This window comes from Numida meleagris, chromosome 12, assembly GCF_002078875.1.
Source record: "Numida meleagris isolate 19003 breed g44 Domestic line chromosome 12, NumMel1.0, whole genome shotgun sequence".
NCBI lineage: Eukaryota > Metazoa > Chordata > Aves > Galliformes > Numididae > Numida > Numida meleagris.
Window position 1 is genome coordinate 12,951,744 of NC_034420.1, and position 13,299 is coordinate 12,965,042.

The 13,299-nt window shown below is 50.6% G+C and overlaps 1 protein-coding gene across 1 annotated transcript in view; it reads left to right on the top strand.

Moving 5' to 3' along the window:
- MGAT4B (mannosyl (alpha-1,3-)-glycoprotein beta-1,4-N-acetylglucosaminyltransferase, isozyme B) overlaps positions 7 to 13,299 on the top strand; it is a 37,526-nt gene continuing 24,233 nt past the window's right edge. The window contains exon 1 of the mRNA XM_021410732.1: positions 7 to 149. Coding sequence (XP_021266407.1) covers positions 53 to 149 — 97 coding nt within the window. The 5' untranslated portion in view covers positions 7 to 52. The remainder of the gene's footprint in view (positions 150 to 13,299) is intronic.

The following is a 13,299-nucleotide window of genomic DNA, read 5'->3' on the forward strand; positions in this document are numbered from 1 at the left end:
CGAGGCCGCGCCGCGCTCGGGCCATGCGGCCGCCGCCGGCGGGGAGGAGGCGATGAGGCTCCGCAGCGGCACGGCGCTCACGCTGCTGCTCGGCTGTCTGTGCGCCTTGCTCTCGCTCTCGTGGTACGGAGCCTTCGGCGGGCACAAAGGTAAGGGGCGGCTCCGGGCTGCGGGGTGGGGGGAGGTCGCGGGGCCCGGCCCCGGGGTAGGGCCCGGTGGGATCTCGGGGCGGTCCGGTGAGGTCCGCGGGTACCCTGCGGGTGGATTCCGAGGACCCGGGGCGCGGTGCGACCCGGCGGGGTCCCGGCCGGCAGCATCCTGACGCGCCCCGCTGGGGTCCCGCAGCGCCCGGGGGGGCCGCAGTGGGGGTCCCCGGGGCTGCGCTGCGGGATGGGGCTGACCCGGAGCTGCTGCGGGCTCCCGGCTGTGATGCTCGAGGGGAGAGCCCGTGCTGGCTTTAAATCCTATGGGGTTTTAATCCCTATGGAGAGATGGGGGTCCCGTGGCTCCGGGAGGCTGGGGGACCAGAAGGAGGGGGGAGCCGAGCACCCCGCTGCCGTGCTGGGGCTCTTGGGGCAGCCCCCTCCCTGCGCTTGTGCACGGTGCTGTGCTGGGCGATTTGTTTGGGACAGTCCCCTGTTCGCTGCTGGGAGCTGCAGCTTCTGCTCATCCTGCAGCAGAAATATGGGGCGTGACCCCTCCGGACACCCCTCCGTGTCCTTCTGGTAGGGCCCTCGCTCACAGCCCTGATTCCCTCAGGCACTGGTTGCTGACGAGCAGCGGTGGTTACAACAGGTTACAGGTAGCGGGGGTTGTGTGCCAGCACAGCGGGTTTCCAGCCGGTGTGGCTGTACTGGGACCGTTGTCAGCCCTCGGAGGTCACACAGCCCAACCCCGCCCCTGCACAGGACTGGGGCGTCCATACCCTTCCTGCCTGATGTTTATCTTATTGATTCCTAAAAACCTCTGCTGACAGAGCTGCCTGAGCTCCCCGGACGGTGTTTGACATTTAACAGCCCTACCACCAGGTTTTTCATACGATCTCTTGTTGCACTTTTTCCATTTTTGGGGTACACGCGGGGAAGTTCCTTCCCTCGCTGCAGGAGCTCTTTGGTCTGTGGTCGCTCTGCTGCTTCCCCTCCAGGCTGTCATCCTGAGCTGACGCCCGGCACGGGGCTGAGGCACCGCTGTGCTCAGAGAGCAGGGCTCACTGCGGGTCTTATCCTTCTCGCTGTGTACTTTTGTCGCTTTGTACTTCTGCCACAGATGACGCACGTTTCATGGTTTTTTATCCCATCTGCTCTTCAGCCATGCTTCTCCAGAACTTCTCCTGCTTTCCGTTCCTCACCTGGTTAATTGTTCTCACCAAATCCCATTACATCACGCTTGTCCTGGCTGAACTGTGTCCTCCTTGTTGTTACAGAGGAGTGCAGGGGCTCAGGATTGTTCTGAATCCTGCTCTTGTGCTGGCAGTCCCTTTGGCTGGGGTGGCCTTTGAATGCCATCCGTGCGTTTTCTGTTCCAACATCCAGCTCACGGATGGGAGTCCCCATCTGGGCTGGGTTCCCTGGGCCATTCTTCAGCCTGGTTCTCCCCACCCTTTGCTCTAAGGGCAAACCCCATTCACACCAATTTGTGCCCGCATTGGGGCACCAACTCTGCCGTAGCCAGATGCACCTCCTGCATCCCGGCTCTATTAAGGGATGTCGTACCTTGCCACAGGAACACGACATGTTTGCTGTGATTTGGTTTTGATAAAGAGGGGTTACTTGTGCCCAAGTCCTCATCATTGTCTTAATACTTCATTGAAGTTAAGCTGATTATTCTGGGATATCCCAGATCCTCCTGTCCCCATCCCCTGGCTCCTCGGGGCAGGCTGTGTCCGCCACTCACTGCGGTGTCGGCTGTCCCCTGCCAGCACTTGGGGACAGCTCTGGTGACACCACATTCTGTGCAAGCAGGGAACATGTGGATGTTAAAACACTGAAAGCATCGCAGAGCCTGCTTGCCTCTGTCATCTGCTCTTTGTTGGGAGGACAAAACAATTAAGTGTAAGACATTCAAACAGGTCTGACCAGCTCCAGAGCCGCTCTTACACAGCCAGTCAGGGTTTGCTTACCCACTGCAGGCAGCACAGGGGCCATGGTGCCCTCCTTGTGGGGCACGATGCCCTCTCCTTGACCTTAGGGCTGAGCACCACGTCATATCACAGGCTGGCAGCCCCTGGGAGCAGCACCCAGCAGCTTTCCTGCCTGCGGATGAGCAGCAGAAGGGACAAGAACAAGTTCCAGCGAGGTGCTAGTGGGCTGGCGGGTTTCCTCCTTCGGAATGAGGACTGTTTGGCTGTCGCGGGGCTTCCTGCTGTGCTGTGCTTTCTGTTCCCCGCTCCTGCACCCAGGGTTCTGCAGCTCCCATTGGAGGCGTGGGGCGGTGCTTTGCAGGTGGCATCCCTGCTCAGGGCTAGGGCTGTCCCTGTGTGTGTGACTCCCGCAATGTATGTGACGCATTTACCAACCTGTGAAGGCTGGGAGGGTGCAGGTGGGGGCCCAGCAAAGGAGCTGCAGAGGTTGGAAATCTGTCATTAAAATGCACAACAAATAACAAGGATATGCTGGAGTGTTCCTGAGAGCCCCTGCTGGGTCTGTGCGGTGCTCACCAGCAGCTGTGACTGATGCACAGAGTGCAGTGGCATGTGCAAGATTATCTTGCTTATGATTTGGCCAAATTCATCCTGAGAATGAGTGGCACCGTGCAATCTGTTGACGTGCATTTATCAAAATAAATCTTCCATTGCCCAGAGCCACCCATATTTCTGCTTATATCGCTTGGCAGTTTATTGTTGGGTTTTCACACTGGGCTCTCGCTGTGTGTGCACTTATGGGTGTCCCTCTGCTGCTGGGATGGAGTAAAGGACAGAAGCAGAGCGGGTTGGTGCACACCCCTGGTTGTACCGAGTGCGCCCTGTGGTTTACTTCTCTTGCAGAACAAAACCATTTCTGCTTTGCCATTCCCTTTGATTCATCTGAAAGAAATCATTGATTTGTGCTTGCATCCTGGATGTTCATTGATTATTCACTTAGTGTTTAAGGTAAAGCCCATCTACAGCTTCCTAGTAAGTGAAGCTGCCACTCATCTCCGGAAACCTTTGAAGCCTGCTAAATTATGAAGAAATTGCTTTAGTGATAAATTGGGCAGAGCCGCTCCACCTGATCAGCTCCAGCAGCACTGCAGTAGGCACGGTGCTGGTGTCGGTTCTCCCTGCACACAGAAACCCAGAGAACCAGCTGTCTTTGGTTAAAGCCATGGAGGAGTTCCACAAACTGCTGCTCCTGCTGAGCAGGCTGGAAGAGCTGAGGCGAGGGGCAGAGTTGAGGTCCATTTGGGGCAGAATGGCTGAAAACCATGCATGGGTTTTGGAATCGTAGTCATTGAGGTTGGATAAGACCACAGAGATCACCAAGTCCAACCAGTGACCCATCACCTCCACGCCCACTATGCCATGTTCCTCAGTGCCACATCTTACCCATTTCATGGAAACCTTTGGTGGATGTCAACTCGCTCCTGCAGCAGCCAACCAACCCAGCACTGGCCCCAGTGAGCACTCACTGAGATTTGCAACTCTTGAATTCCAAGTGATGGTGAACAACAAACGCACCCAGGCCCTGGGATGTGCCATGCAGCTCTCTTTGCTTTTCTCTTCCAGCCTTTGGGTTTAGGATTACTGGGGGTGTGGGGACGGGGTACCCATGGGGTGGATGGGGAATCCCAGTGCATGGGGAAAAGATTCACTCCTCACCTGCAGGATCTAACACCGTGTTCCCACGCTAGTTCTGAGCTCGGCCTCTTGTTTTTTCCAAGTGGAAGCCCGTGAGGTCAGCAGGGCTCAGTGAATGCAGGCAGAAGTCGCTGCCAAATTAAGGGATTATGAAAACTATTAAAATAAAGGGAAGGCTTTAGCTGGGGCTCGGAGGTTCGTGCTGCTAGAAGGAGAGGCTTTTCAGGGATTGCTGATCGAGCATCTGCTTAGTAGCTTCCTGGCTTGGGGAGAGGATTGTTGTCTTTGACAGAGGGAAATGTGTTTTCCTGCCTTTCTTATTGTAATTGAGGTGTAGAGACTTTTTATTCAGGGATGACCTTTGTTTTGTTTGTGATAGAACAGCTCACGTCAATTGCATTGCAAGACAGCCCAAGAAGGGCAGGTCTCTGTTTTAAACCATCTCTCTCCATTCACTGCAGCATTGGCTGCTTTTCCATGTGCTTGTATCCCCCTGTCGAGTCACATTCTTTTTTTCCTTATGAGTTTAGCTGAGCTGCATTGTCCATTTGCTTTTATCCACAACGCGTTCGTGGTTTAGGGTTTGCTGTAGTGGATTGATACCGACCTGGGGAGGAGCACTGCCCTGATAACCAGTGCCACTGCCTGCGACCTCACCTATTCCTCCAGGAGTTTTTGGACCAACTTGTTCTTTATGGCATGGATATGCCCTGAAGCATATGGTGATAGTTTTCTCCTCTCTCCCTGTGATGGTGAGAGCTTTCTGAAAGGAAGAAACATGCAGCATTCCCATTGCACATCCCCATGTAAGGAAGAACTTGCCTGCGTTGGGTGCCTGGTGGATGAGTGGGCTTGGGTAGGGTTAGGCTTTCTTGGAATCGACAGCTCCCCTAGAAAAGTGTCCGATGAGTGAATTATTTCAGTTAATGCTGGCAAAAGTGGTTTGGTGGCCTCCTCTCCCCCCTGTCAATGCCCAGACTCTGATCCTGTGCTTTTGTTTGATCTTGCCTTTCCTGTTTTAACAATGCCTTTTTGGTGCCATGTCTCACTGTGCTTTCTTTGGAGTTGTCTTTGATATCTTTTCCCCCTTTGTCTTCCATTTCCCTCAATTTCCTCTCTTCCTTCTTCCTTTGATTTTGTAGAAAATGACCAGGATGGACTTCTATGTCTCTCCCTCTCTTAATCTTGTCTAATTTGACTTATCTACCATTCGAGGACCTTTCCCAGGTGCTTACCTAATGCTGTGGCTTCATCAACTCCAAGGAGCTGGCCCCAGCACTTTACCTCTTTGGGTGGTTACTTGAGAGTGGTTGCAGGGCTGGGCACAGCAAACTATAGACAGAAAAACAATAAAAGCTGAGGGAATGTTTTTATGCCATGGCTGAGCTGAACCCTCCTGATCTGAGGGAATGCCTGGGGTCCTGGGAGACAATGAGGGAGCTTATCCCACACCTCCTGCATGGAGCCTGAAGTTAATCATAGAATCATTAAGGTTGGAAAAGACCCCTAAGATCCCCAAGTTCAACCCCAGCCCAGCCCCACTATGCCCCCTGACCACGTCCCTCAGTGCCACATCTCCACGGTTCTGGAACACCCCCTGGGATGGTGACCCCCCAACCCCCCTGGGCAGCCTGTGCCACTGCAGCACCACTCCTTCTGAGAAGAAATGTTTCCTACCAACCAGCCCAAACAAAGGAGAATGAAGTGGTGTGTTTCAAAGCTGGTTCACCTGCCGGCTTTGGGGATGGAGAGGTTTTAAAAAAAAAAAAAAAATAAAGCTAATAATTGGAAACTCAAATTCAAGCTGGACTCAAATTTCTTGGTTTGATGGCTGAAATTCTTGGTTGTGCCATCATTCTGGTGAAGACGAAGGAAATGTGGCTTTTCCCTGAGCTAGAAGGCTGTGACGAGGGAGGGGGTAAGCGACCAGAATGGCATTTGAGCGTAACTGGGACATGGACTGTGGGCTGGCTCCGTATAGATCAGTTTGTGTTTCATTAACGTCTGGTTCCACCCTGTCTGTCGGTTTTATTAGATTAATTTATTACTTTCTGAAAGTGCCTCTCCAGTGAACTAAAATATCTGTTTACTGGAAGTATTTGGTTACCATGAAAAAGTGCATTTGGCACGTCTTTGGCAAAAATTAACTACTTTCTTCTGTTTCTTTCTGCGATTTAATTGTCTATTTATCTTGAGTATTGATTGCTGAAGGCCTTGGTAATTATTTGCTGATTTTGGAAATAATCATTTTAAAGGGTTGGATTACATTTGCAATATTAATCATTACCGTGCTGCCTCGGAGGATGGGATCTCCGTGGCTCCGATTGCCATGTGAACATTTACTGCCTGAAACTAAGCTGCTGTCTTAAAATAACAAAATCGTTACTGGGGTTTTGTTCCTGAAACGGAGCAGATATTTGCAGAGAGGCAAACCTGGCAGCCGCAGTTAGCCTATAAATGTGCTGCTCCTGTTGGCAGGAGGAGTGGTCAGGCTGTAGTCAAATATAAAGATGGTTGGGGTTTATTTACTTTGTGCTGCTCCGCTCTTGGCCAGATAACACAGTGCCGTGTCGGGCCCTCCTCCAGTGCAGGCTGGTGGGAAGCGGCTGCCCGGTGCAGCAGCAATGCATCTCTCCTTTGTGGTGCTCTGCAGGGGTGTTGCACTCGCAAGCAAATGTGCCGTGAAGCGCATCTTGCTTTGGGGGAAGGTGAGAAATTGGAAAGTCTCTGCTGGGAGCTGAGTAATTGGCACCTGCTATTATTGTGTCCCTCCTCCCTCTTTTAATAACTTGTTTGTAAGGCTGACTCTCCTACAGATCTCATTACAAAGCTGTAAAACATGCTTTGTTTAAAAAAAAAAAAAACATGCATTCTTATTCCTGTCGGATCTGCATACATCCTTCCTTCTGTTTCTACCAGAGGGAGGACAGCTTTTGTCTCATCCAGGGATCTCCTCGCTGCTCCGAACGTGTCCCAGCCGCACTGGGCAGCAGATGCTGTTCCCCTGCCAGCACCAACTCTGGCGATGGCCAGTGCAGCTGGGAGGGCAGCTCTTGTTGTTTTAGGCCTGGAAGCAAGGATCGTGCAGGCTGTTTGAGTTCCGCTGGCTCTGCCTCCATCTGAGCTGACTTGCATTGCCACAGAGCCGCGGCATTTAGCACCCGCCCCTGGGACCTCTCGCTGCAGCAGATCCCACTTCGTTCTGTTGCACACCGTGATTTGGCTAATTGCTTTTTACAGTTTCGTCTTCGTTCTTTTATTAGTGAATCGTGATGCAAAGGGAAGCCGGGAGCAGTTTGGATCCTGTTGTGTATGACCGCACTGGGCTCAGCTTTGTCCCCACGCACACGTTGGGAAGAGGCAAAATCGTGTCCGTGACAATTGTTTTCTGATTCTTTTCATTACCTCGCGGAGCAAAATGATAAAAAGAGCCTCAGAAAAGAGGGCATTGCAGCAAGCCCTGGCAGGGAGGTAATCTCTTTTCTTCATACCGAGGTATAAAGATAATTCCAAGCAGGATTGAAGCAGCGGATGGCAAATAATTCTTGAAGAATCCGCTTATGGTGTTCCAGGACGCGAATGAAAACCACTAATGGGATAAAGAAGGATCTAGATAATTATCTCGGCTGCATTAAGTCCTGTCGTTTCAGGAGAGTACTCTTGTGGACACTCATTTCATGTGTACAAAATGCTAAAGCTGACCAGACATTTTCAGAAGCCGGCTCATCCCAAAACAAAGACATCATTGCTTGGTGCTCAGCTGTCTTTTATCTACCTGGCTGGTGCTAATAAATCTCATTTCTGCTCTCTGCTATCCTATTTCCCTTTTTTCCTCTCCCTACAGCAGCTTGAAGCAGTGACACACATTCAATCCAGGGCAGATTTGAAGCCTCCTTCATCCCTTTTCTTTTTTCATTTGTTCTGCTGGTCTGGAGAGAGTTCCGGTTGTTTGGTGGGTTTTTTTTTTCCTTTTTTTTCAGCTGGTAATGCTGTTGTTTCAAATCTAACTGTGGCGCTGCTTACAATATTACAGTATGCAGGACATCCTTAAATTGGATCTATTTTTTCCCCCAGCAAGAGCTCTGCCTTGCAGCGCAGGAACTGCACTGTGCTCCAAAACAAATCCGGCTGCAGTTGGTTAATGAGGCTCTTGTTGCTGGCTCTTTGCTCCCGTTGTGTCTGAACCTAATGGATGCCCCACGGATGAAGCAGAGATGGCAGAAAGAGAAGGAAACAGCTCTATGTTGACTGCAGCCATGACATTTGGGTGCGTTTGGACCAGCTGCCGGTGCCCTAGGCACTGTTCCAGGTTACAGGAAGACTTTCAGTCACGAACTTTCCCATCTTTTTGCATCAGGATGGCAGTGCAGTTAGGTTCAGGTGGCTTTTGGAAGGCATAAGGGCTCAAAGGAACAAGAAGCGCGGTCTCTTCTTGGTGACATTCTGCTTAAGCAGGAGCTCATGAGCTGAGTTACTCCTCTAGAAGTCTTGGTGTTGAGGTTCCTGCTCCCAGTTCTGGCCCTGTGGCTGTAGGAGACGGGCTGATTTCTAGCAGTTGTGCCTGGCACAGGCTGTGCCCCACACCACTGGCATTCTGCAAGAGGAAGCTGCCGGGTCAACCTCTAAAAGTCAGCCGATGGCAGTGTAAGGCGAGATTCCCGTCTTATCTCTGAGAACACTACCTCTTCTACGTGCCCTTGAATTGCACACAAGTCTCAATGGGGATTTTTACCTGGTTCTTACCACCACTACAAGCCCTCTGAGCGAACCACTCACTTAGTGTCTCATTACTCGCTCATCGGTAAAGGCATCACTGAAGTCTCTCTCGTGCCTGTGCTGATGCTGGAGTTCCACCTGGAGCTGCTCACTGCAGAGCTGTAGGGGCAGGAGGGGCAGTTTGGTGGGGGGTCTGCAGAGGGGCTGTCGGGCAGGCTGGGAGCTGCTGTCTGCTGGTGCGTGGCATATAGGTGTGGATTCCTGTTTAGTTTGGCTTCCAGCTGTCCTTATTGCCTCTCTTACTGTCAGCTTCCTCTGGGCTGTCCTCTCTCCCCCTGTCCTGCCCACGTTCCGTGCTGCAGTTTCAATTATTTTTAGTATTTCTTTCTCCCTTCAACTACTCCAACGCGTGAGCGCTGTTTAAACAGCTGTCACTCCCGAGCCCGTTTCACCGGGAGGTGCGGTGACGAGCCGCGCGCAGACAGCTCGTTAAAAGCCTCTCAGGGCTCTTCAGGATGGGCAACCATGTAGGTGTACGATTGCAACTGGATCCTGTGTTATGCACAGTTTTGATTGCAGCTGGTGAAATAACGATCCCCTTCTGGCTGCTCAGCAACAGGAGAAAACTGGGTGACGAAAGGGAGGGAGAGCAGTTTGGCAGTAGGGCATGCCCTCTTTTTGGTGAAGCTTAATAGCAAGAGGTGCGTTCTGCACTCAGTTCCATCCTTGTGCATCTGGAGCAACCTCACTGAAATAATGTAGTTCCATTTATATGCAGCATAACAGAGGGGTCCAGGTGCAGTTGGGATTGAGGTGCTGGGCCCACTCATCTGTTTGCTGCTCCTTCCTTTCTTCCTCACCAGTACTGAGCTTTGAGTGTAAGGAGAAAGCAGAAATCCCTTTTTTCATTGCTGTTGTGGTCAAACTGATATAACTCTCTTCCAGAGGAAGTCTGCGTTGTGGAGAACATCTGCCATGGTCCAAACTGTGTTTGAGGTCGGAATTAAGATGTATGTAACCACTCAGTGGTGAGCAAGGAATACGCAGATCCTGCTCTTTCCAGCAGTTGTTTGCGAGCCGTGATTTGTACGCTCCTCTTGTACCTGTGCAGTTACTGGAACGTGTTGCTGGAATGCGAACCAGCCTGCCACGTCTCAGGAAATAATGGCTTTCCGTGAAGTGGCTCCCGAGAATGGCAAACGCTTTCTTAGTTGAAGCTCTCCTTTACTTATTTATTTGTCTTCTATTAGCAGTGTTCCTGGAGTGCTCCAGTAATTGATGTGTGGATGTGATTGTATTGAAGTTGAGTATCGCAGGGCGATGTTTATGTGCAGCTCTGCTTTCAGCTCCTCTCTCCGATGCGTTGCCATGAGCTCTTGCGGAAGCTGCTCGGATAAAGTCCTTGCAGATTTGTGGATGCTGGCATGAAAAGAGGCTTTCGTAGAATCACGGAATCGTTAAGGTTGGAGAAGAGGGCTGAGATCATCTAGTCCAACTGTCAGCCCACCCCACCGTGCCCACTGACCGGGTCCCTTTGGAAGAGTTGTACCAGGTAACCGGCGCAGGCTGGGCAGTGCAGGGCTGTCCCGCTGTTCCTTGGCATGCTTCCAGTCTGCAGGGGTAAGAAAAGCTGAGCTCCCATTTTGTGGGTTGTCGTATGAGGACCAGTAGTCGTGGACCGCTCAGACATCCTTCTGGCTTCTTTTGTGTACAGGATGCTCAAGTTTGAAAAGAAATTATTCGAGACTTCATCACTCTCTGCAGCATTTTGAAAGGAGGTTGTAGCGAGGTGCACGTCAGCCTCTTCTCCCAGGTAGCAGCGGTGGGACAGGAGGTGATGGCCTCAAGCAGCACCAGGGGAGGTTCGGGCTGGTCTCTGGAAGAGTGGTGCTGCAGTGGCGCAGGCTGCCCAGGGAAGGGGTGGGGGTTCACCATCCCTGGGGGTGTTTGAGAACCATGGAGATGTGGCACTGGGGGACATGGTTATGGGCATGTCGGGGGGGGACTGGGGTTGAGCTTGGGGATCTTAGGGGTCTTTTCCATCCTTAATGATTCTATGATCCTGTGTTCTTTAAATGCTGTCTACAAATTGCAGCACAAATTTGCAGTCATGCTTGCAAAATGAAGTGAGAAGCTACTGACAAAAATAACAGCACACAAGTTTGAGCAGCACTCAGCAGTGCGTGCTAGTGCCACGTTCCTGATGCATGGTGCAAATGTTGCTGCCATGTGTGTTTCAGGTGATGTTATGCAGCAGTGCCAAATTTGCACTGGATTTATAGGCCCTGAAATGCAAGGTGAGAGAGGTGCCACCTCGACATGGAACAGCACTGGTGGAAAGAAAAGCCCTTTGCAGAGCCCTCATGTGGCTGTGTGAATGCTTTATGGCCATAGAGCTGTGGCTCTGTGGCTCTAGGAAATGGATGGGGGTTTTGGCTGTGTGCAACCAGCGTCCTCAGGTTCTTGAGGATTCTGCTCTCCATTTGCGATGTGTTTTTTCCTGCATTTAAATCAATGATTTAATGTAACTTTGGAGTAGTGGCAGGCTAACAGTTGCTTCCTCCTTTGTTTTCTGGCCAAGTTTTTCTAAGAGAATAAAGCTTATGTCCTTCATCCTAATCTCCCAGTCTGGCTTTAGCCAAATTGGGCAGTGGTTTGGGAGACTCCAGAGGAAATGGAAAATCCGTGAACTGGACCAGGAATCCTATTTTTGGAGGTAGCTGGGAGGACAGAAAAGAGAGAGTCTGTTGGTGGCTTTGCCAGAGAAGGGAATGAATTCCTGCATCAGACTTCGGTAAATCCATGCAGAAGACGTTATCTTTGTTAAGCCCCCAGTGCAAGAAGTCTGTTGGAGCTTTCAGTTGGACATTGGGCACCAGCTGCTCCTAGCACAGAAAACAAACAAGACCACGGCTGATTGCTCCTTCTCACCCCCATAGCAATGGGTAGAAGCCACCATGGAAGGAAAGGAGTCTCTTCTTTCATTGGTACAGGCTCCATCCATTTTGCTGTTCCTGCCAACACCTAATGCCTCATTCTCTGATTTTCATTGCTCTGACTGCTTTGTTTTCCTTCATTGCAATCAAGAAGTGCAGTACAATATTGCACTAAGAACTTCAGCTATTCAATTACCTTTCCGAAGCTGACTTAATTGGCGCTTTAAGTGATGGCTCTCCATTGTATGCAATCAGCACGACTCAAGGAGGGAACAGGAAGAGAATAAGGACTTTGTTTCTAATCAATAAATAAAGGTCTTTGAAATAATACTACTTGCAATTTGTACTGCCGGTTAAATTACACCGAAGATGATAGCCTGCGCGTTCGATGTGGAGCACAGCTCTAACAGAGCAATAAACCTTTGCTCTCAGCAAGCTTGCAGACTGCTTTGCTGCGTGCTTCCAGCAAATCCATTTCTCCCCTTGGATTATTCTTTCCCCCCCCAAGAATTAGAGGAAAGCAAAACAAGACTGCTGCGGAGCCCAGCACAGATGGTTTGGAAGAGTCTGATATGTAATGACTAATCATTTATTTTGCACCTCATAGAGTGTGCAAATGAATGTGATACCTGATGATAAATAATTCAAAATGGAGATGCAAGACGAGGGAAGATTACAGGCAGAAAGAGCACAGGAGAAACCAGTGGACCCACGGAGCCCTACAGCACGCGTGAAGGTACGCAGCATCGTTTCATAAACCTCTGGGCGAAGTGATGTGGCAAAAGAAGGAACGTTTTGGTTATAAATTCACTCTGTGCCTTCCTTTGGGCTGTTGGATAGAGCCTGGTGTGTTTTAGCATCTGCCCATGAAGGCTGCAGGATTTATCTTTGAAACGAGATGTGCTTTGCCGCACCACCAGCAGTTTTTTGGCGGAGCTGTTTTCGTGAAATATAACCTGCGAATTTGTATTGGCTTAACACTTAAGCTGCAGCCAGGGGAAGATGGAATATTCATCTTTATTGTATTTGTTTCTCCCGTAACGAGGCATTACTGTCTGTCGTAAAGGAGACCATCCCTGAGCCCAGAGAGCATGCCCAGTTATTTGCTGCTTGCTCCACTAGCTCATGCAGAACTCCCGGTTTTGATGTTCATGTGCTTTTCTACTTGTGTAAGCCTGCCAAGGGCTCATCTCAATTGAAATCCATTCCTGTAATGCTGGGTATGCACACATCTGTTGAAGCTCTTAATGCATTTAATGGGGGTATGGTCTGGGATGCCCAATGAGGATCTCCCAACTTCCTGCTTCCCATCAGGCAGCACAGAGCTTGATACAGCATCTCACCCTGGGCACTGAATGCGTGCAGTAAAGAAAAATAAACTTTAAGGAACGACAAGAGTGCCGTAAACATCGCTTGAATTTTGATTTAGATCGTCAACGCACAGCACAAATTGCATGGCTCACGTACCCTATGGAAAAATCTCTTTGTATGGGAGTGCTCCAGAGCAGGATGCCAGTCCTTTTTGTTGCTGACAGAGCCAAATAAAGTCCCCCCAGGGCCTCATGGCAGAGGGCTTCAGCAGCTCCCCAGCGTGCACGTCCACTGTCCTGCCCAGAGCGTGGTGCGTGTGCTCAGGTTCACTCCTGATGTACCCATCCAGTTCTATTGGAAACAAAAGGAGCTCGGCCATCCTGGCACACCGATAGTGGCAGCACTTGGAAACTTCAGCCTCTCTCTCTTCTCGTTCCTGATTTCTTCCCAAGGATAGTTGCAACGCTTTTCTTTTTTAGGACTTTGCCTAAATTATTACATCTCTGAAGATCTGCTGCTCTGGGTTATCCCGCAATGGGATTATGACCTTAAATGGAAAAT